The 24232-nt window shown below is 43.3% G+C and overlaps 1 protein-coding gene across 2 annotated transcripts in view; it reads left to right on the top strand.

Annotated features, from left to right (window-relative positions):
• THADA (THADA armadillo repeat containing) overlaps positions 1 to 24232 on the top strand; it is a 264934-nt gene that overhangs the window by 168463 nt on the left and 72239 nt on the right. For both annotated transcript variants that reach the window (XM_080914535.1, XM_080914534.1), the window contains exon 29: positions 16799 to 16917. In XM_080914535.1, the coding sequence (XP_080770661.1) occupies positions 16799 to 16917 (119 nt within the window). The remainder of the gene's footprint in view (positions 1 to 16798; positions 16918 to 24232) is intronic.

The raw sequence follows: 24232 nt of genomic DNA, 5'->3' as shown, positions 1-24232 counted from the left end.
TCTGGAGGCGGAGATAATTCAGGGGCCTCTTACTAGAATGGAGGGCTGCTGGTTACTGGCTTTCTCACATGGCCTGCTCAGCCTGCTACCTGAGAACCTAGGACCATTAACCTGGGAATGGTACCACCCACTATGGGCTGGGCTGTCTCCCATCAATCACTAATTAAGAAAAAGCCCTAAGAGCAAGCTCTTATGAAGGCATTGTCTCACTTGAGCTTCTATCCTTTCATGAATCAAATTGATCTAAGACAGTGGGGTCAACATTTATTATTTAAGCTGTATGTTGTCTACTGCATTTAAAATAAGGTAAACTCATGATTCTTGAGCATACTCCAATAGCATTTAACCTTAAGTACTCAACACTGTCAGAGTGAATGAATGAACAGACTAATGCTGTTGTAGAGTAATCAGAGGTCATGAAAGTTCTTCCCTGTTTTTCAGTTGGAAAGTTTGGGTGTTGGTATTTCCTGGCCAAAGGGTGGCAAGTGTAAGTGCTGCTTAGACGGCTGCTCTTGTGTCACAGTGGTGGGCGACCACTGACACAGCAGGATGCAGTGTGCATGGCCACTTTACTTTCTGGTGATATAAAAGCCCTGAAGAACCGAGCAGAGCAGAGCAGTCTCCAGTTGTGACAAGCCACTTACCCAACTCAGTATTAGTGTTAACTTGGGTGGGTAAGAGGGTAGGACCTGTGGCTCTCATATCCTTTGTTAGAAAGGGTAAGGCTCTAGCTTGGAAATCCCGTTGCTGCTTTAGGAGTTTAGCTTTGTTTTGATGTTTTGTCTATGCCACGTGTTTGATTCTGATGCTGGAACTCCAAAGAGTTGCCTTCCTCAGTGGTGTTCCTTACCAGTGACTCTCCCAATCATCTTCAGGTTCTAGAGAGAAAAACTGCCTGATAGTCATGTGGACGTTCTCTGGTGGGTTTGCTGTTTGCTGTGGGGATATAGTCTCACACTTGAAGCACTCAACTACCTTGAGCCCATTTTTGTTTTGCTCTGTTCTGCTTTCATTGCTGACTGTATGAAGTAATGTTAGTTCCTTCAAATAGATTTTTATTTGAAGAGATTTCTGATACATTAGAAATTTTTTCTTATTATTTTTTTCATATTTAGGACTCTGTTTTTTAAACACTTATACTGACGGACACACACTTTTTTCACTGAGCACTTTGAAGGGATTTTACGTTGTAAGTAGAAACACTAAATTGTCTGATTCAATGTAATGTAGTTACAATTTTATTTAATTGTTTACTATTCAGTTATCAATTAATATTAATAATATTACATTTGTTGTAGTGGTAATTCTATTTTTTAAGATTTATTTATTATATATAAGTACACTGTAGCCATTTTCAGACACACCAGGATAGGGCATTAGATCTCATCACAGATTGTTGTGAGCCACCATGTGGTTACCGCGACTTGAACTCAGGACCTCTGGAAGAGCAAGTCAGTACCCTTAACCACTGAGCCATCTTTCCAGCCCTGTAAATATTCAGGCCTCTGTGATGTTAGAACAGGGGAAAAGTTGTAAGAGTTGGTAGGCTGTCATGTTTCCCAGACTTTCCTGGCATGGCTTTAAGATACAGTCTCAAGTTACTCTCCTAAAGATTTTGATTGTGCCATACTGAAGTCAGACTCCAGTATCTGCTTTTTAAATGAACAACTTAAGTGGTGCTTGTCATACCAAGTGTGGGAAAAGGTGAAGTAAAGGGGGGAACTCTGTAAAAACCTGAGTTAATGTAAAGACAGAGGATACCTTGTGTTGAGTCCAAGGTGACAGCTAATGCACATGTAGGCATTGTCTCTTGGAGATGAAGGGACACAGAGAGCAGTGAGAAAAGCCTGCCGTTTCCATATCCGAACAGTGTGTGGACAGAAAGCTCTCCCAGATTATACTTAATTACTTATTTTCCACCCCAAACCTGCTCCACCTTAGGGAGGGTTGGTGTTCCTTGCTCATTCATGTGGAAAGCCGGCAGAGAGCCATGAGTAAAGAGGAAGCCTTTGAAATAGCTCCTGGTGTCCACTTGGCAGACAAAAGGAAAACTTCCAAGTCTAAAGGCAGCTGGCTGGAGCACCCAGGGCAGGGGTGCAGGGGACAGCTCAGTAACACAGTGTTTCGTGGCCAGGATCAAGGGATATGAAGAAAACACTGTGGAAATGGGCAGAGATGGCATTAATAATTTTCCTTGTATATGACACATCTTTTAAGGATCAAGGAGGTCAGTGGTGCACATAAACTCTTGCTCCCATGACACCCTTATCTCGATGGTGTGACTTCCATTCCAGAGCTGAACACCTGGAGTATTACAGAGATGGGTTACAGAAGAAAGAGCTGGAATGGATGGGTTGTCTGACCTGTGGGCGTTGAGGATAGAGAAAGTGTTGGGGGGGGGGGGTAGTTGTAAACAGTTGAGTAGATTCAGCACAAGGGATTCTAGTCAGTCATTACCCAAGCAACAGGCAGTAGAGACAAGAGAGCAGTAAATGTGCTTTAGTGTTTACGTAGAAATCCTAGTGTCTCAGCATCATGTAACACTCAGTCTCTACAATCATCCAGTGCTGGTTGTCTTTTCCTTTTTAATTAAAAGAGGCTAAGATGGGGTTTTAAGAATATTTGACTAATGCACGCTTATAGGACTAGTTAATCTGTCATCTAAAGGAAATGCATAGTTCACCATATACTTTTAAAAAGTTATTTAAGCCAGGCTTGATGGCACATTTTTTCCCAGTATTTAGGGCAGAGACTGATGGAACCCTAAGTTCAAGACTAGCCTGCTCTGTAGAGTGAGTTCCAGAACAGCCAGAGAAACCTGGTCTTGGAGGAAAACAACAACAGCAAAATTCATTTATGTGTATGTGTGGTTACAGAGACCAGAAGAGAGAGTGTGTCATATCCCTTAGAGCTGGAATTTCAGGAAGCTTTGAACTGTCTGATATGGATTCTGGAAACAGAGTTCAGATCCTTTGGAAGATAATCAAGAATCATCTCTCCAGCACCATGTACCTTAGGTAGATGAGAATTTCTGTAATCAGAGAATGCAAAGTGTACACTAGGGAAACACTGAGAAGTGTTCACACACAGTTCCACGCTACATTCTCTCTTCCACGTTTTAAATGAAAGAGCCTAACTGTTTCCACCCAGCCTAATAGGACGTTAGCTATGGAGAGAGACAGAGAGAAAGAGAGAGGGAAGCAGGGAGGGAGGGAGGGAGGGAGACAGAGGGAGACAGACAGACTGACAGTTATGTGCCTCTGTCATACATTTGACTAGACTATGACTGGATGATTGGCTGGAAACATAATGTCTTGGGAACTGTCAGCATGCAACAAGTCTGCTGTCCCTATCCCTGCTGAGGAAAACAGACCAGCATCAGTAAGCAGCAACTAGGCAGTGACCAGGGGTAGGACCAGTTTCCTCTTCATACCTATTTCAAAAGGAGTCATATGTTGCCAGAAAAATTAAACCTGTGTGGCATTTGTTGACTGAAAGATTCACTTGTTAAAGCGTGGTCACCAAGAACTTCTCACATCAGCTACTTTTTAGTAGCTCATATTACCCCATGACATGAGTTGCCTTCCAAGCTCTATTTTATATGTGAGAAAAGTAAAGTTCAAAGGCGAGACATTTTTCTTAGGTCACCTGCCTGGCCTTGCCTTGAGCCTCTGATTTGACAGTTCTCCAAAGCTGTTTGTCTCTGTGCTCTTCCATTTTAGCCTGGGTAGTTTTTTATACAAGGTTATGCTTTCTTTGCCTTGTGACACATTTTACCACCATCCCTTCCCTAGACCCTTAGGTACTGGTAGTTTTCAGGGTATGACAACCAGAAATGCCCTAGACAGGAACAGATGTTCCAGGAGTAACATGGTAGATTTAGGACTACTGATTCAAAGCCACAGGTTTTTCAGTAGGAATCTGTTGGGAACCAAGAAGGATGTCTTCTTGTCCCCATCGCAGTCTGCCCCAATAACTGGCTGAGACGGCTTGTCTATGTAAAAATCTGCACTAGCATTAAGCCTTTCCCAAGTTGGTCCTCACAGCCTCCCAGCAATGACAGGAAAAAGGCCAGAAGAGCTAATGCTTAGGGCTGGGAGGTAAGTGATACCTTCTTAGTCAGCCGTGCTCCCTCAGCCCTGTATCCAGCAAGGAATACCAAGATAACAGCTTCGGATGCTGAAGTAGATTCAGAGAAAAGATTCTGAATATCCTCAAAGCGGATCTAGGGTAAATAGCATGACTTGTCCGCAAGCCAGGAGAATGGGCCGGGTTCTCCATCACACGGTATGTTGCAGTTCTGCGGGCTTACCTTCTGTCCCATTTGGAGATTCTTTGTTCTTTGTTTTTAGAGACAGGACCTTGCTATGTAACACAGGTTGGCATTGAACTCACAGATGTGTGCCACCATGTAGCAAGACTTGCAGTTAACCTTGTGAGAGTTCTGCTTTCCTCAGTCACAAGGTAAGGAAATTGCCTTAGCTTGAAAATCAAATCTTTTTCAGTCCTGGAAGACTGTTGGAGATGGTTTAAATAAAAGGATACGTAGTAATCAAGGCAACACTGGCTAGGTGCCACGTGAGTGATTCAAATAATAAATTATAGGGAACAGGAGGATGGGAAGGTGATTGTGACCTGGCATCGTTAGGGACAGTTTCCCAGACGAAGCTAGGGAAGTAACCCTTTATGAACAAGAAGAAAAGAGGAAGCCTTTATACTAAACTGAGGATCGCACCCTGATTAACTCATGCAGCAGTGCCACTTGGGTGGTTATTGCAAGGCCATCCAGGTGTCATTGTCACCCAGGAACAGGTTGAAATCCATGTAAGCTCACTCATGCTGACCATCCAGAGTTCATGGTCAGCTCGGTCAAATTTGATAACTTGAGATCAAAGGAGACACACAGGGATCCATTGCAATGACCTTTCCCTTAGTAAGATCTCACAGGATACCTCTAAATGAAAGTGTCTTCCAGTGACAATGGGCTCGGGATGTAGAGAAAACTCACTGTGTCTGCCTGTGTGACTTGAGCTAGTACCCAGCTTGGTAGGATTGTGGAGGCACAGTTGTCAGTGAAAAGGCTCAGAGGCTCAGAGTACCTGGTTATTGCAGACTCCTGCCATTGGCTGGACTTTCCAGAGTGGTGCTGCCGATGTTCCCTTTGCTGGAGGTGCTGAGTGGCAAAGAAGCTAACAACCTGGGGGTTGGGGTATTGTGGAGCTGCCTGAAGCTCCATTCCTGGGGGCTTAGAGCAATCGTATTTTTCCTTCTTCCATGGGAGAGTCACTTTATAAACAGTTGTCACTTTTTGACTTTTAAAGATTTATCCTCTCCCTTTTGTTTGCTTTGATGACTTTTTGAAATAAAATGCAACTGAGAGCATGTAAAAAAAAAAGAAATTTTATTTTTAGTTTTCAAAAAGAGGAATCTGTTTGTTACCACAGGACAAGGGATTCTAGTAGCCTCTGGACACTGACTTCAGCTCTGGCCCATATGCCGGCTTGAAGGCCTTCTAGGAATTCCTACGGCAGTTTGTCCAGTTCCCTAACTGGGTGGCTTGGACAATATTCGTTAATCAGCCCAAAAAACTAGACAATAAATACTAACCTGTTTTCTCTGACACAAGTTCTCTTTAAAAGGGGTATGGTATCACTGCTTTAAAGTCCAGAGAGCATATATTAACAGAGCAGCTTTTCACTTCTGTTAGCCTTGCTTACCAAAGAGACAACTTTGGGTATGCCACTGTAGCTCTCCAGAATGCTATGATCACCTTTCACCTCTGTGCTTTTCCTGACCTGTTTTCAAGTACCACTGGGCATAGGACTCAAAGGTCAAAGGGTAAGTCCAGGAGCCAAGGGTGGTGCAAACTTCCCAAGTTCAAGGTCAGCCTTGCTACATAGTGAATTTGAGCCATCCGGAAGAAAACAAAGGTGAAGAGAACCTCACAGCTACAGTCTTAAGACTGTCTGAAGATCCTCCTGTTCTGAATCTTTGAGATGTTTTCTTTTCCTTTGATTTTTTTTTTTTTAAATCTCTTGGTTAAAAATACCACATGGCTACCTGTCTCAATAATTAGCATTCCGGGGTTGGTTCTGAGTGTAGGTTTGGGGAGCACTTGATTTCTTTCTTTTCTTTCCTTTTTTTAGATACATTTTGATTTCATTGTTTCTGGCTCCATGAGTAGTGCACATTTCCTTTATGGTGACAGGCCAACAGTACTGTCACTTGATTCTGCAGATCTCCACCTGAGATCAGGTGACCTTCATACATTCGGCACAAGTAAAATGCTAACCACTTGGTTAAGGTTAGGAGCACTGTTTCATGAGTTTGTAGACTCTGATACAATCTCTGGGTTTGGTATCAAGACAATTATGTGAATTGTTAGTATTGGAAGAAACTTGGCAGAAGGTACACAGGCCCTGTTTAGCAAACAAAGGGGTTATAATTATTTCAAAAGAAAAACACTTTTTAAAAGTAACATTTTTACTAAAGTTTTATAAACTACAGAAATTTATGTCCAGGCAGTGGTAGCACCACCTTTAATCCCAGTGCTCTGGAAGCAGAGGCAGGCAGATCTCTAAATTCAAGGCCATCCTGGTCTACAGAGCAAGTTTCAGGACAGCCAAAGCTACATAGAAAAACCCTGTCCCCCAAAACTAAAATAGATGATTAGATTAGATTAGATTAGATTAGATTAGATTAGATTAGATTAGTTAGACAGCAGAAATTTACCATATTGAATATAGAATTTCAGGCTCCACTATGGATAATTTGACAGTAATAAAAATATGACTGTAGCATTTATAGCTTCTTTTTTTGTCTAACAGTGTGACTTAAGAGATGTTTCCAATTAAGTACATGGAAATCCACAGTTTGTAATGTCTGTGTAGCTTGGCTATGGTACTCACAGGAATATGCCACAGCTTTTCTTGCTGTTCTGTATCAGTAATTCCTGATCTTTCCTCTTACAGTCAATATTGTTAATCATCATTCTTGAACATGTATACATGGAAATGTGGTTGAAAAGAAACACCTAGAAACACCTAGGACATTGTGAGACTGAAGATAGTGCATATTTTCCATTTTGAAAGCTACTGCCAAGCTTGGTGTGGACTTGTTTTGCCCAGCTCCTGTTGCGAAGTATAACAAGTTATCAATATGCAAAACATGGCTCTTAATTATTGAGTTTTACCCTTTCAAAAAATTTCTCTGTGAAATTACTTTGGCTTAAAAATGCATTGTTTAGGGCGCAGGAGGTAGACAACAGTAGGAGGGAGGTAATGAGTCAGCAGGATGGAAGGACATAGCAGTGCCCTTGTGAACCCACTGTTTCTGTTAAAACATGCTTACGCATGTCCTTAAACCATAATGAGATTAAACATTTTCTCATATGTTTATTGGCTATTTGTATGTCATCTGTACATTATTTATATTCTTTGCTAAATATTTGCTGTTCCCAAAGGGGTATGCCAAGGCATAGGGTGTTTTCAAACTGAGGGAGAAAGCACTGTGATACTGGACATCTGTCAGACATGTGGACTACTGGCTCAGAGTAACAGTTTGAAATACTAGCTTCTGTCCTGTCTTTTTAAACTCAACATGATAGAAAGTGTCATAAGAAACTAACAGGAAACAACAGTGAAAAGAGGGGCCCAGGGCATGGGAAGTTGTAGGCTGGGCACATACATCCATTACTAAGAATTGCAGCCTTATGGGAAGGCAGTCAGACCAGCCCTTTCAGACTGTGTGTATTGTTACCTACCTACCTAATGAATTCAAAGCATTAGATATGCCCTTTGGCCTAGAGGCCACCATGGAAAAATGATGGCAGTACTGATGGTGTGTAAATTAGGGAGGTTTGGAAATCTAGCCCTCTCCTTCTTTGAGACAGAGTCTGTTGTGAAGTTCTGGCTAAGTCCTGACTTAGAGAACTCAGACACCTGCCTCGTCTGCTTCCTAAGTGCTAGTATTAAAAGTGTTTCTTGCCATAGCCCCACCCCATATTTAATTTCTTTATTTTCATTTTTGTTAATGAGAGATGAATTAGCAAATACTTTACCCTGTTTTCCCTTGCTGTTGTTCAATCACTGTAGTTTTTGCTGTATAAAAATTCCCAGTTTGGGGCTAATGGCTCAGCTGTTAAAGGTGTCTGCAGCCAAGTTGTCCAACTTGAGTTCAAGCCCCGAGTCCCAGGGGGTGGAAGGAGAGAACTGACTCCTGAAAGTTGTCTTCTAACCTCCACACACATACTGCTGCAATAAATAAGTTAATTAAAAATGACAATAAATGTGAAAAAATTTTTAGTTTCCACTTTTTATGTGGGTATATCATATTCTGACCTTCCTTATCCTGTTACTGACTTTTTTGTTCCTTAGGAAAAAAGTACAAGATCAGCAAAAATACACCTTTGATTAAAGAGAATAATTCAATTCCTCATTTTTACCAATATTATTATAGCTTTGCATTTTTTGTTTTTTTAGGGTTTGTATTGTCCCCAATACAATAGGTAGGGATCCAACTAATGCATATCACAAAGGACCGGTTGGTTGTTTTTCTGTTACTTCATTGAATAAGTCATTCTTATTCATAGAGATCTGCCTGCCTCAGCCTCCTAAGTGCTTTCTCTCCCCACCCCCACTTCTTTTTCAGGTATAAACGAATAATGTAAGAATCTTTGGTGGTGTGACTTGACTTTAGCAATGACTCATTCTTGATTAATTTTATTTCATTTATGCTACCACCAGTATACCTCTCTCCTTGTTCAGATAACTGCACAAATTATCTGTTATTTTTATTAGTTACTTCAGTTTGGATGGTTGGTATTGGTTTTGTTTTCATGTGTATGAGTGTTTTGCCTGTATGTGCGTATATGCAACACAGTCATAACTGGTACCCAGAAGGCCAGAAGGGAACACAGGATCCCCTAGAACCAGAGTTACAAATAGTGAGCCACCATGTGAGTTCTGGGATTTGAACCCATGTCCTATAGAAGACTAGCCAGTGCTCTTAACCACTAAGCCATCTCTCCAGACCCTGCTTGGTTGCTTTTTGGTAAGTGTTGCTATATCACAGACTTTACTATTGATCTCAAATTTTTAAGGATCCAGTTATACAGAAATTTTAAATGTTCTAGCCAAGCACCATGACTCATGCCAATAACCCCAGAACTTAAGAGGCTGAGGTAGAGAATTGCCACAAGTTCAAGACTAGCCTAAACTACATAGCAAGTACTATGCCAGCCTTGGTTACCAAATGAGTCTTTAAAAGATTTAGTTTACAAACAAATTATCTGTATTTTTTTTAATTTTTACACATTTCTCAGCAATGAAAGATAAAGGTTTTTGTTTTTACTTGAACAGATAGAGTGAGTAGCTTCCGTATCTAAACTTTGCCAGTACCTAGAAGCTCAGGGCCTATGGCACTGCTTTTGAGATTGAGGTTTCTTAATGAAATTGTAACATTGGTAGCACCACCATGATGATTGGAAACAAATGCAATCTCAAGTTCAGCTCCCTCTCCATTTGAGTGAGTATTGTAGATTCCACATCAACAAGTCCCTCTGTTTAGTGAGTCTTTTTCATCCAAACAAAATCTTGTATCCTTAGGACCCCCAAGAAGCTGTAGAGACAAATAAGACACAGTTTTTTGCTTCAAAGGTCTCTATTTTAGGAAAGCACATTGCAAACTGATAACTGACAACAGATTGGAGGGCTAGACATGTGGCTTAAGTAACTAAGAGCTTTGCCTAGCATGCATGCAGAGGCTCTGGGTCAGACCTCAACACTGATCCCTTCAGTGAAGCGGGGAGGGGTGCAGACAGGACTGTAAGGCATTAAAAAGGAAGTTAGAGCCTTAGGGGAGTAAAAGACCTCAGTATGCAAACCCAGAAATGTTCGAAGTTGGCTCTATGATTTGAGTAGAATTCTGGTAGCCCAGTTGGAAGAGTAGAAGAAAACATGGGAAGGGCCAGGCTGAAGCAAGTAGCATGGTCAGGTTGTCAGGAGTGGGATTTCATCTCTTGTGGGCACAGAATGGGCTTCTGACATAGAGAAGGTAGAAGGTAAAACTTGAAATGTAGGTCAAGCTTTCAGGGCCCAGTTAGTTCTTGAAGAGGGTTTTAACAACACTTAAGCATTATTCTCACAGCTTGCCTGTAGGAAATCTGACAGCCATATGTCAAAATAAGTTTTGGAGGAAAGACATCATCCAGGTGCAAGGCCTTTGGGCTCTCAACCAGCTTGATGGGAGAATTCTAAAAAGGAGGGGCACAATAAATCTCCACACACGGATTGGATGGGTTTGTATGTTCCAGTCCTTCAAAGTGTATGGTGCATTCTCGGTGACTCACTCCCTAGGCTGCTCAGGCAAAAAGTAGCTTCACTTGGGATTAGTGTCCTCTTCCACGAGATACCACTTACCAAGAACTTCACAGGGATGTATTCTGTCATCTCATAAACAAGACCAAGGTTTGGGGAGCAGCTGCCTGAAATGTTTCCTGCCCTGCTTTCTAATAGAGACATTGTGGGATAATTGTGGGTGACACAAGCCCAACTCCTTGAGGATGACCCAGCTAAGGAACTCAAGTGTCATTAAGGTGTTGCCTAGAGCCCATACTCCTCCAAGGTCTGTGACAGTGTTACTGGCAATAAGAGCCCAGTCATTGGACTCTACAAATGACGTAAGCAAGTACATGTGCCAACAAGCCCAAGCAGCAGGAAGTGTGCTCCTGAGAGACTGGTCCACCTGAGGCTTCGTCAGTACCCCTGAAGCAGAGTACCAGTCCTGCAGCCTGACCGATCTTAAAGTGACTGGAACTGACAGATGTTACTGGGCTTTCTCCCTGGCTTTCCCAAGACACAGGCACATGTACCCACACACATACACACATGCACACACGCACATGTGTGTGGTCTGCCTTTGAAATGTTTGCTATCTCCACTTCAGCAGTTTTGTGAAGAGGCATGTTTCTGTGAATTAGAAAGTTTAGATTCTTTTCTCAACCATTCCTCTCCTATCCCCTTTTTCAGTCTGACTTAAAGCCATAAAATACTTCAGCTTGCCTGCCTGTCTTTAGTTCTGTTTGTATGAATTAAGTTGACAGGATAAATACTCACATTCCCAGTACAGGCTGAAACAATCTTTGCCTGTTCTAACCAGTGAGTTGAGAAAAGGGGGAGAGGGGGCTGACATCACCCTATACTGTGCATTCCCAGCATAGATCATTTATTTAAGTCCCTAAAAAATGCAGATGTTTTAGCAGCCGAAATAAAATCCTGTGTAAACATTGAGTTTGGAAACTGTGGCAGTGACTTAGCTGGGGTTAGAGTGCTGCAGGAAGAAGGCAGGCAGGCAGAAAGGTGGGTGTACTGGCCAGAGTGCTCCCCAACTCTGTGTGCTGCAAGAGAGAAAAAAAAAAGGCCTTAGCAAAATCCAGTTGTAAAAGTGAATGGACTAGCATCTGATCATCAGAGTTTATGATCACTGATGCTTGCATCCACTCACCCCGTTTAGTTCTGACCTCTGAGGCAACGGTCTCTTGTCCTACTGGAGTTGGCCTTTTCCATAGCCTGCCTAACCCCGCCTGTGACTGCTCGGGCCTGCTGACTTCTGGAGCTCAGCTGCTGTTGATTTTAAAGGGAGGGAACTGGTCTGAAAGCCATGCTCTGTGAAGGAGAAACCCGACTCAGCATTGCTTTCCCAAACAGCCGTATATCATCTTGATCTTATCCCACACAAGTCACTATTTTAGTAAAGCAGCAAAGCCAGACACATTTTATGAGTGCAGTGTGAGGTTTTTCAGGGCATTGCCTCATGACTCCTTTTAGGTGCATGACATTTATTCAGAATGCATTACATTGGTAATATGGAGCTGCTTCCCACAGATGCCTGCTCACTCCCACCCCCACCCCACCCCCAGAGTCTCTGTGTTCAGAGTCTGGGTAGAGGGTGACCCTAACTGTTTCCAGGTTCTCAATGTGGTGTCTCATTACAACCTATTTTTCCGTGTAAGAAATACAGGATCCCCTGACCTTCATTCAGTGCAACCCCTTAGGGCAGGGCTGACCAGCCATGCTTCTGATAGACAGGGCATGCTGCTGCCAACTGTGATCAGACAGAAGCAGACTTCTAACTGTTCTTTCTCTCCTCCTTCCTTCCTTCTTTCCTTTCTTCCTTCCTTCCTTCCTTCCTTTCTTTCTTTCTTTCTTTCTGTCTTTCTTTTTGTTGTTGTTGTTGCATGTATGTGTGATGTTAGCGGTCTGGGGTACCACAGCATTCATATGGAGGGTCAGAGAATAACTTCATGGAGTCACTTCTCTCCTTCCGCTGTGACCTGGGTTCTGAACTCACCTTACAGGTTGGTGTAGTGAGGGCCTCTGAGTCATCAAGCAGCTGCGCTGTCTCTCTTCTTCCATTGATGACACTTCTGAGTCCAATTTAGGGACCTGCTGTGCTAGAGGTAGACTGTCCTCTGCTCTAGAGTGGATAAGCAGAGCTCTAGGCTTCAATAGAACTGCTGCTTTGTTCAACAAATGACTTACTAGAGAAACCAGCGTCACAGAAATGTCCCCACCCCAAATCCAGACCAATCCAGTCCCCATCTATCATTCTCAAGTTGCTGGGGGATGTCTTTCTGATCTGATCTTGAAAGGTACCCACTTCCCAAGTTAAGAGTATCTTTCTGATGTACCGCTACTTTGTCCCAGCTGTCACCTGGCAGCCCAAGAAAGGCCCTCCTGTGGGAGCTTTCCTCTCTACCACTGCTGCTAGAGTTTAGATATGGTTCTTAGAGGGTACCACAAAATCAGAATGTGTCCTGGTCAAAACCTAAAGGAATCATTTAAACTCATGCCCTCCTTGCCTGTCCTTTGATTTCAGACCTTTGATACAGTCTTGCACTTTGTAAAGATTTTGTTTTTGTTTTGATGTTCCAAAGTTAAGAAAAATGACAGTGACAGATGGCATTAGTACTCCCTGAGCAGTAGTGGGCAGTAAGTGACTTCTACCTTTTAGCTGTAGGCGTGTAACTTTTGAGCTGTTAGGTCCATTACAAATGGATCTTCTCAGTTTCAAAAGAAGTTGAAAATATCGATGAGGCTGATATGATGTTGCCCAGCTTCTAAATGTTTTTACAGAAGTTTTGTATATGTTTTGAGGACATGTAGCCCACATGCCTATTAGTCTTTAACCCTTGGTTCAACATACCACCTCTTAACTGGACTTCTGCCATGGTCTGGACCCCCTGTCTTATCTGGAACAGCCTTTGACATCTCCCTGCAAGTTACAGATCCCCTCCCTGGTTTTCCCTTTGAAGGCTCTGCTGGCCACATGACAGGATGGATTCCATCACATTGGCCCTGAGGTCTTTCTCTTCCTGACCCAACACTATGCTGATCTCTGAACAGTCCCAATACATTTTTAAATTAGAAGACTGTTTTAAAACAGTAATAGATTCATGAGAATATTGTGTTGGTAGCACAAGGATTTCCATGTCTATTCCTCTCCCCAAGCTCTCCTATTAATATTTACATTAGTGTGGTAACTTGTTAATTGACTAACCACTATTGAGGATTTTGTGTGTGTGTGTGTGTGTGTGTATGTATGTATGTATATGGGCAGGGGTTGGTGTCCAGTGCCTGTAGATGCCAAAAGAGGTATTCTATCCTGACAGTAGGATTCAGCCAAGCCAGTAAAAGTGCTTGGCATGCAAGTTTGGCAACCTAAGTTCCATCATCAAAACTGATCTCTAAAATATGCCCCTTGACCCCTACACATGTACCATGCATGACTGACACACACACACACACACACACACACACACACACACGCATGTGCACAAGGGTGCACACATACTCAATTTGAATAATAATCAATTGAAAAGAAAGAGGAGACTTTCTTACTATATTTAACATGGGAAAACAGAGGTTAATTTAGTTGATCAAAAGATATACATAGCTAGTCCCTTGGTTTACAACCATGTCTGCTTGCCCTCAGAGTGTGTGCCATGTGATTGGAGTCTTACCATTTGTCTAGCCTTGCTGTCTCCATCACATCAGGAGTCCTGGGAGTTGAGGAGAATGGTATCTTTCAGCTGTGTGTCTACCCTGAACACAAAGTTGGTAGCTGCTCCAGTGTGCAGGCGCCATGGGAATGTATCCTGAAACATTTATTGTCAATAAAGACACTAAACACCAGCATATGTTTCATTCAGCACTGCTGAGTTCCTACCACGTACTAGACTCACAAACGTCAGACCATGTGAAGCCAAGGTTATGCCAATGACATACAGCATCAGGGAGGCTGCGGTTTCCTCTACTCTAGTCCTCATGACGAGAACACAAGCTGCAAGGGGTGGGGGGCAAGAGGGGAAAAGGAGAGGGGGAGGGAGAAGGGAGGGGGCAAGAGGGGAAAGGGAGAGGGGGAGGGAGAAGGGAGGGAGCAGAGGGGAAAGGGGGGGGGGGAGGGAGAGAGAAGACTACTTGGTCTCTGCCACAGCTCCCAGAACACTATGTGGTAATAACACTTGTTGATTAAGTATTTGGGGACCAGATGCTTGAACACTGTTGTAAACTTGGGGCCCCTAAACTGGCAGTATGGCTGTCGGCACTTTGGTGTGTCCTTCACTGGCCTGGCAGCTCAAGATTTTCTGTGATTGCTGTTTGCAAGTTATCCCAGGCCTGGGTCTAAGCACGCTCAGTTCCAGCACTGTAGGCAAATGCAGAAGAGTGGCCTTGTGTCTGCCAGCTCAAGAACTGAGAGACAAGTGGCTCTTTCCAGACCTCCCTCAACTTCACACTCAGCGATTGCCTCAGGTTTCTTGTCCAGCCAGCCTTTCAAATGTCTTGTGAGGATGGTTGTGTATTCAAATAGTTTCATTAAATTTCTCAGGAATACTAATCTATTTTACGTTTGTTTGCTAGCCATTCCTCTCCCTCTGCTTTGTCTTCTCCTTTCCTTCCTTGCTCTGTCCGCTGCTTCTCTGACATGTGCTCCGTTTGTATTGCGCTGCCTCTTCTTCTTGCTTGTGTGTACCAGATTTGCCTACATGCCCCTCTGTAAACAATGGTCATGTGCAGACAGACCACTCTCTGTCCTTTTGAGTTACTAGGATTACAATTGTCTGGTGTGTGCCCAGGGTGACAAAATTGATGGGCCTGTAGGCTGACATTCATAAGCCAAAGCTACCAAGCATTTCAAAAACAGTCTTGTTTTTGCCAAGCAAGGTGAGTAAATACAGACCAGGGCTTAAACATCCACAGGGGGTTATTTCTGAAGTGATTGCTTCTAAATGAGAAGCATTTGAACCCTCACAGCTCTCTTGACAAGTAAATTCCACAGTCGTGTGTTTTGCTGGTGTCTGCTGATTAATTACAGCGCTGTGACACATGAAAGCCCTGGTGGTTGGGTTAGTGCAGCTGTGGAGAAAAGAAAGCAAGGTCCAGTGACTTTGCCAGCTCTTTCGGGACAGTGGGGATTGAGGCCGAGGGAGGTATTTTCCCTCTGGCAGTCACCACATAGGAACTGAAGCTCCAGCCAGCCGGTTCTCCAGGCTCTCTGCCTGGTGGTTTGGTCCCTGCAGGCTGTGGTGAGGGGACAGCATCTGACTAGTGCTTCTGAAATAACAGGTCCTTTGTTAGAGAAAGTGTTCAGTGCTCATATAAGGGCTTCAGGAAAAAAGTAAAGACTAGGTGTGAGGGCATACACCTGTAATTTCAGTTTCAGGAGGATCAGCTGGTTCAAGGCCATCCTCAGCCACATAGGGAGTTTGAGACCATGCACAGACGGGGAGATGATACCATGAGTAGAATACTTGGACTTATCCTGAGACCCCACGTAAAGCCAGATGTGGCAGCTTGTGTGTCTATAATCCCAGCACTCCTAACAGAAGATACACAGAAAAGGGAAAATACTAAAATAGATTTTTTTTTTAATTTCTAATGTGTTTATTGGCACCTTGTTTCCTTCATCCTGAGCTGCTTATGTAGGTGACCGACCAATCAAAGAGTTGTGTGCCATGAGGCTTTCAGGCCAGAGAACCGCCCCCCCCCCCTCGTTCATTCTTCCCCAAAGATTTGTGCTCCTCACAGAGGCACAGAAGGTGCCATTGCTGAGGAGGCCCACACACACTTGCCCATGGTCTGGATTGCTTGTGTGCAATCCATCATAAATGCCACCATCATAAATATAAACACTTGAGAGAGACACCAAACTCTGCTTTTAATTCTGGTATATCATTGCCATGTAAGTGTCAGAAGTGTACAACCACATCTGATTGCTGTCCCTTCTCACGGCTAAGGAAAAGTCTGAAAGATTTGTTACAGACACTACTTCCTGCTTCTGCATAGGCGTGCTGTGCCGTGCCTACCTCATTAGCCCACATTGCCCTAACGAACCCAGATTTAAGTCTAAGCCACATAGACTCTGTTGCTTCCCATGCATACTTGGAGATCAGTTTCTTGTAAGATTGCTGACATAAAGGTAATTCCACTTCTTGACTGAACTCAGCATATAGGTTGTTTCTACCTAAGAAGCTCTTGATGCTGATGATTATGTGGTCACAGTGATCCCGGTCTGGGGAATTGTGGGAGCGAGCAACACAGAGCACAGATTTGTTTGGCCAGGCCTTGGGCTGCCTCCCACTCTGCAGCATTCAGCCCTGCAGCCTTCAGCATGCCTTCCTGTGGAAACAGAGTCTGTTTCCTTTGAGGGACTGTTTGAGGAAATCTAAAAGGGAGGGCCTGAGCATTTATGAACAACCATTTTCTCAGCCGAATGTTGTTTTTTCTCTTTTCTTGTTCAGGTTTTTCATTTGTTACAAGCCTACATTACAGACTCCAGACACAGAACAAATGCAGATTTCCTGCAGGAGCTAAGTGACATCACTGTTTGTACCAAAGCCAGACTCTGGCTAGCCATGAGGTATGTAAAAGCCCTCCACATGAGGAGGCATCATTGGGTTAGTGGTGTGTTCAGCAAGTGCTGTTTCTAATTGTGAGGAGTTTTAAGAATTCATATTAGTTTCTAGACTTTTTAAAATATTTTAGACCTTTGCATTGTGGTGGGAAAAAGTATTTCTTGACAGTTTTTCTACAATTGCTGAGTTTTGGGGTCAGGGGTTTGATATAGTTAGATAGTCAGATAGATGTTTCTTACCCTCACCAAGAACCCACCCAACCCTGGTGTCTAGTCTGCATTGTACAAACCCTTAGGAGCCATGGCAGCCTAAAAGTTACCTTGGGTGACTTGAAGGAACTAAAGAGAAGATGGGACTTTCGTGGAAAAGGGAACTGAACATTGCAGTGTTTCAGTGGGTAGTGGGGTTATATCAGCCAAAGCAGAGGGAAGAGGGGCCTCTTTCTTTCTTTTTTTACATTTTGCCGTTCTTATATGTGCTTGTTCTGGAACTTAGGATACAACGGATAAAGAGTGATATAAAGAGTAAAACAATCTTCCATTTTATCATATGAAGAGAAAACTCTTAACACTGTTCAATATCTTTGTTTAGGTCCCCAGATACTGGTGGGATAGTCTTTCTTCAAGGCCCCTGAATGAGTTAACTATGGCCATGGCAGTTACAAAGAGGACAGTTGTGGGTGGTAGGGGTGCATGCCTTTAATCACAGCTCTCATGAGACAGAGGCAGGCAGATCTCTATGAATTTGAAGCCAGCCTAGTCTGCAAAGTGAGTCCAGGACAACCAGGGCTTTGTTATACAAAAAACCTGTCTTGCAAAAAAAAAAAAAAAAAAAAAAAAAAAGGTCAGAGGTACTTAAGATAGCCCTGTGAAGTGATGTGATAGCCCTCCATGAGGCAGCGGAAACTGGGCGGGCCACACTGAAAGTGACGGGAGCCACTGGTGACTGCCCACAGTGGTGGGTGTTGTGATGGGGTGTGTAGTGACTGTCTCAAGCTGTATTAACTGTGGGCACGCTCACTGGCTGGGTCCTCTCTGTCTGAATTGCCACTGAGGTTATAGCAAACTGTTAAGTGGTTTTCCTAAGCATGATATCACTTGCCTTCTGTGCAGCCAATTGCCCTCAGCCTCTCTAGACATAGTTCCAGAGAACAGAGACCTGGAGATACATTTGTGCCTTAGCTTTTCACCAAGTAGTAGATCAGGCTTCCAAGATCTTCTGGAGATCAGGAAATGGAGGTTCTCCAAGAATTATCTGCTGAAATTTATTTTAGCCATTCCCTCACCAAGAGTTAAGCCTTGGTGTTGAGGCTTCTGTAAGGGAGGAGTCCCCGTCCCTTTTGCTCAGGCTCAGCAGAAGTCATGTCTACCTACTTTCTCAGTCCATTCCTTCTTATTGCATGAGAAAAAGGATGGAGGAACGGCAGCTCTTGATGGCCTCAGTTTGCTCAGTGCCTGAATATGGCTGGCGAAGTCTTACTTCTACCTACCTACTTACTTCTACCTACCTTACTTCTACCTACAGCTGGAGAGGGCCTTCGTACCTTGGCAGACATCCCCATGTTCACTGTCACTGTTGTCCAATCAACTTTGTCGTTGTCATCATCCCTTCCACCTACATCTGAGTTTTTCCTCTGATTTCCTTAGTCATAGCCTAGAAAATAAAGCCTTAAGTCACATGAGCTCACGGGTTCTACCTCCTTGCCCAGAGTGCCGGAAAGCCATGGTTCTGTTTCTGACAGCCAGCTCTCTATTATCCAAGTGTGAGCCTTCCACTCAGTGGGTGGCTCCTAATGCCAGGCCTCCTCTTACTCCTATGCATTTTTTACAAGAACCTAGAATAGAGTTTGGGAGGAAATCCTGCTGCAGAAGCTCAGGCTATTCCAGAGCTTCTGCAGGAGTCATTCTGTATTATCCACATTATTGAGAAACACCCACAGGCTGAGTTGGAAACCGTAGGTAATATGTGTACGTAATGAAACCATCATCTGTCCTGGGCCTATCTCTGAGGGCTGTGGGAGGTGTTTGTCTACACCAGTCAACTGTATGCTCAGATGAGCCCATTTAGGGTCATGGTAGTCACCTGTCAAAGCAAACATTTTCTGAATTTCTTCCCTGCTTTACCATAAAGATGTTACTGTGGGAGTATTCCAGAGTCAACTGCTGAAGAAGCCCCTGAATATTCCTGGACATTTCCACATGAAAGATAAATGTGCCTGGGACTTACTGAGGACACTATAACTCTCTAGTTACTGTTGCTGGGAAAAGAAACTGTTGGTTTAAGTTCTAGCAGTAACACATTTTTCCCACTGTAGTTTGTTCAATCCTTGAGTTCATTCAGTCCAATAAGCTCAAGAATTTTAGGGTATGGGCCATTTATTTGTCCTTTTGTTCCAAAAGGTTTCTTTTAAAAAAAAAATATTGGAGCTATGGCTAATCAACTAAATTTTAAAATTTGGACTTTGAAGTTGAAAGCACACAGACTTTTGTCATACATTTGTGGTTTGACTTTGCAAGATTACTAAGGATTTATTTATATGAGCTGGTTAGCACAGTTGTTGGGGACTTATACCTGATAAATGGCTAGCTGGGAATAAAGGACATGGTGTTTGCTCTTCCAGGTCGCTTTTCATTCCAGGATGTCAAGAGTCTTCATAGAAATCAGCTCATTAACCCTTCCCATCCTCTCCCTTTTCTCAGTATTACCTTCTCAGTCCAGTTCTCCGCCTTTCCCTGGTGTGAGGACAGTAGTTACCAGGTCCCAGTGGGGCAGAAAGCCCACCCAGGTCAGGAACCAAGTGAGGATCATAATGAGCCCCATTCTGGGAAGGTTGTCTAGGGATGCCACAGGAGGATGAAGTCTACTCCCCCAGGATGGCCCTCCTGCCGCCCTTGCTGTCCTAGCAGAGCCACAGGCCTTGCCCAACAGGAAGAACCTTGAAAAGCTCTTTCAAGCAGGACTAAGAGGATACAGCTTATTTACTTTGGTTGGGATTTGGGATTACAATTATATTGGACTTACATTTTTCAGAAGTGGTTTGTTATCTTGTGTTTCCTTCAGTCTTCTGAACTTCTTCCATGGTTTTCCTTGGCTATCAGTTCATATCAAGGAAAAACAGTCTAGTACAAATTTGAAAAAGAATATAAAAATTAAATCTACTCTTACCACAGTCCAGTGGAAACCATGTTATTGGTTAACAGTTTTATGTGGTTACTCCATCTTTTTTCCTTTTTTTTTTTTTAACATATCTAAGGTTCTACTAAGTATAAAAATTATAGCTTCCTTTTTTTCACTTGGCAATATGAAAATATTTGCTATTATTATTACTTAAAACTTTATGGCTGCTGTGGAAAATGGTATCACAGTTCCTTAAAAATTGAAAATAGAATCAGTATATAATCCTGCAATTCTCTAAGTACATGGGAAGAGAAAGCAGAGACTTAGCTCTGCCATCATGCTCACAGCATCTTTCTTCCTGGTAACTAAGCCACAGAACAGCCATGCTCATTGCCACCAGTGTATGCAAAATATGGCATATACATATGGTGATATTATTTCATCTTTAAAAGAAAATTTCCCATTCCCAGTGACAGGGATAGAACCCAGGACTTTGCACATGCTAGGCCAGTGCCCTACCACAGCCAGCAAGGTACAGCTGACCTGTGTAGTGCCTCCAGAGAGGGTTGGGCTAAGAGGATCATTCATAGACACAGAAAGTAGAGCTACCATTGGCAGCGTGTGACAGGGGAGAGCCAAGACCTGTCGTTTTATGGCACAGGATTTAGCTTTACAGATGGAAGTGCTGGGGTTAACATCATAACTTTATACTTAAAACATCTAAAAATAGCAAGTACTCCAAACAAAAATCTCTGTACTGTTATTTCCTCAATGTCTTTTTTTTTTTTAATTTGGAGAGGGGGTGGGAGACAGGGGGTGGTCTTCCTACCACTACCCATCCTACAAAAAACAACTTTGCTTTTTTTTTTTTAATTAGGAAAAGACTATTTTGTTGACAAGTGGGCTTAAGAATCTCTCTCTGTCTCTTCCTATCTCTGTCTCTCTGTGTATGTGTGTGGTTGGGTTTGTTTATTTGTGTTTGTTTGTTTTGCTGGGTTTTGGAGATGGGGTCTGACTATATAGTTCTTACTGTCCTAAAACTCACTAAGATCCACCTGTCTCTGCCTCCTGAGTGTGCTGGGATTAAAAGCATATGCCACTATAACTGGCTTCATTGCTCTACTTTTTAATGTCCTAAATAATGTTCTAGTAAAAAAAAAAACTGTGTGTGTGTGTGAGAGAGAGAGAGAGAGAGAGAGAGAGAGAGAGAGAGAGAGAGAGAGAGAGAGAGAGAGAGAGAGAATGTGTGCATGGAGTCAGTCTGTAATTCTGGCCTTAAGTAGACTGAGTCTCTTGAGAGATCACTGTGGTACAGCTGCCATTCAGTAAGTTCCTCTTCCCACAAACAATACATGGAGACCTTGGCCAAAAGTTAAAGGTTTTTAAAACTTATTTTTGAAATGTCTATTTTGTACCAAGCTCTGGATGAAGCAATCAGTATATCTGATTCCATGAGTTCATCTCAGAATTCTCTTGGTATTAGAAGATTTACTTTCCTGTAGAGACGCGCCCTGTGTCTAACACTAGTTTAGTTTGGCATAAGTCAAACAAAGTATAGTTACGTCTTCAACTTTTACTTTTAATGTTTTGACATAGCAACGAACACACTTTTGTTCTGCTTCATAAGGCTTTTCCCCTGGGCTTTCCAAGGGAGCCACCAGGGCCTGGGCCTGCTGTGTGCTCTGCCAGGTACCAGATTAACAGCTTATTCAGATCCTGTTGGCAAGATGAGAACTTTTTTTCTCCCTGTATTACCTGCTTGCATTTCCGGCCTCGTTCTCCGCCTTCTGGGGGAATGGGGATAGGGATGGTGATTGTTTTAATTTTACTTTGAGACAGAGTCTTGATCTTTAGCCTAGGCCAGCCTCGGGTTACACCATTGTCTAGCCACAGCTCTCCCGCTGCTGGGATGACAGTGGCACACTACCACTCTGGCTCCTGTCACCACTCTCAATAGTGCTTGCTTTGTACACGTCACTGCTGTCCTCTCAGGGACTTCTCCCATTAGGATCTCCACAGGAGACTGTGACTCCTGGTCTTAGCACTTACCAAATGCCAAGTTGGCTGGTAGTAAGTTTTCATTCCAAACAATAGTTCCTGATGCTCAGGCTAAAATGCTAGAATTACCTGGAAAGATTTAAAACCTACCGGTGTTGACTCCTACTGTAAGAGGCTCTGCTTTAGAAATAAATGCCTTTGCCTTCCCAAGTCCACTGAAGCCTGGGACCTTCATGTGGTCATTGTCCCAGAAGGTCAAGCCACATTTTCATCTTTTAAGGTGTGGCTAAAGTAGAATAGACTATACTCAAGTCACGTTATTTGTATTTAGCACTGCAGCTATTCCTTAAAGCCACAGTTTCAGTGTGGAGAAAAAAAAAAAAAAAGAAAGATTTCATGCAGGCTTCTGGGCTTGGACTTTTAAATGTGGAAAACCCACGAAGTCAATGTAACCTCACTCCTTGACCCTATGCATGTGGAGAACTGTAGCCCACAGAGATCAGGAGAGTCCATTCATTCACATAGCCGACCAGGAGTGGACCTCACTGAAAATTAACATTTATTGAGGACTCAGCTGCCAAGTCTTTGTCAAGCTTTTTCCCATCTTACTGCCTCCATCTGTCCAGACACTGTTATGTTGGGAACTCAGGACTTTCTGTCTAGAATAGAGCTTCTCAGAAAGAAAGTATACTCAGAAGTCATTAATTCGAATGGAAGTAGGGCCTGTGAACCTAAATACGTGGGCTGCTCCAGGTGAGGCCATAGTTCTTGGTTTATGAGCTTAGCAAAGGCTAAGGCATCAGTCACTGTAATTGTATAACCCAGTTAGGAATGTTCCTGCCCTCATGGCCTCATTCTCCCTTGCTGGGCAGAAGCTTAGGCTGCAGGAACAGACTACCAAAGGTATCAGGGCTGCATGGTACCAGGACACTATGAGAGAGTTACATTTCTCGGTCCAGGCAGCCATCCCTGTGGCCTCAGGGCCTGTGGGAGGACCAGTGCTTTGTTGGCCTGCAGTTGGATATTTGAAATCATCTTGTAAAATAATAGTCTGATAGTGTGATGAGAAAAACAGGTTCTTGAGAATACAAGAATAGGTCTCAAGGTTAGTAAGAAAGCCTTGGAAATGTGTTGGCAGTGTGTTTGTGTTTTCAGTAAAATGGTGTTGATGAAGGGAATAGGTGTGGGAGTTTGTGTTTGTTGAAGCCAGCTTTAGTACTTGGTCCCTCAAGCCTGCTCTGACTTGTAAACTAGGAACTGTAACATTGGTTCCCTTCCTATTTAACTTCTTTTGAACAATCCTGCCACCATGTGTGTTCTTCTTCACCAGTCCCCAGGAAACTGAGTACTGTTCTCTTTAAGGGCCTATGGGTTTAAGAATGTGAGTAAAATGTGCTTATAGAGATGAAGCTGGGACTTGCTTGTGTGTGGCAATCTCAGGTCTTCCCCCGGGGTCTCTAGCCAGCTACAGAATCTGCTCTAGAATTCTATTTCTTCACAACAGCTGAAGACAGCATTTCTTTTCTACCCACCAAATTTATTCTCAGGAGAGACTATACTGGCAGGACAGATAGGCTGGGGCTTAGGTCTGCTCCTTTCCCATGGTCCCAGCCCCTCCCCAGTCTCCTGTGTTCTAGATTGCTCTGCTCCACAGGAAATAGCTTCTTCTTTTGCAGTGACCTGAGAAACAATGTGGCGTCAGCCCTCAGCCATGCTGCAGCTTGCTGTCCCACCTCCGTGCCACTGGCAGGAGTCCTGCCCAGAGGGGCTGTTGCAGTTGAGTGATCATGGGGCATTTTAAGGCTATCACCTGTAGTCCCTGCCAAGACTGCAAGGCTTTGCTTTTGTGTGTAGGATGGGCTGGGCTTGTTCTCCTTTTCTTTTTTTCTCTATTCTTCACCCTTCTCTCCCCTCCCTTCTTTTGTCTGTGGGGAGAAGAGACTTCCATTAAGACTCTTCTTTAACCTCTAACTCAGCCTACTTGAAGTGACCTTCAACCTGGTGAAGAGGTGAGTAGTAGCAGAGATGGAATTGGTGCATTTTTAGACCCAAACTTCCCTTTAGACATCTCAGAAATGTTTAAGGCCATGACACCTTGAGAGGAGATTATATTTTTAAAACAGGTTATATCTCAACCCAAACCTGTGAAACAGGGTACAAAACATCCCCTTCATTAAATACTACTTTGCAAGTAACAAGGAGCAA

This window comes from Micromys minutus (genome assembly GCF_963924665.1).
Source record: "Micromys minutus genome assembly, chromosome: 3".
Classification (NCBI taxonomy): domain Eukaryota; kingdom Metazoa; phylum Chordata; class Mammalia; order Rodentia; family Muridae; genus Micromys; species Micromys minutus.
Note: the sequence above shows the minus strand (reverse complement) of the source record. Positions and strands in the feature narration are given on the sequence as shown.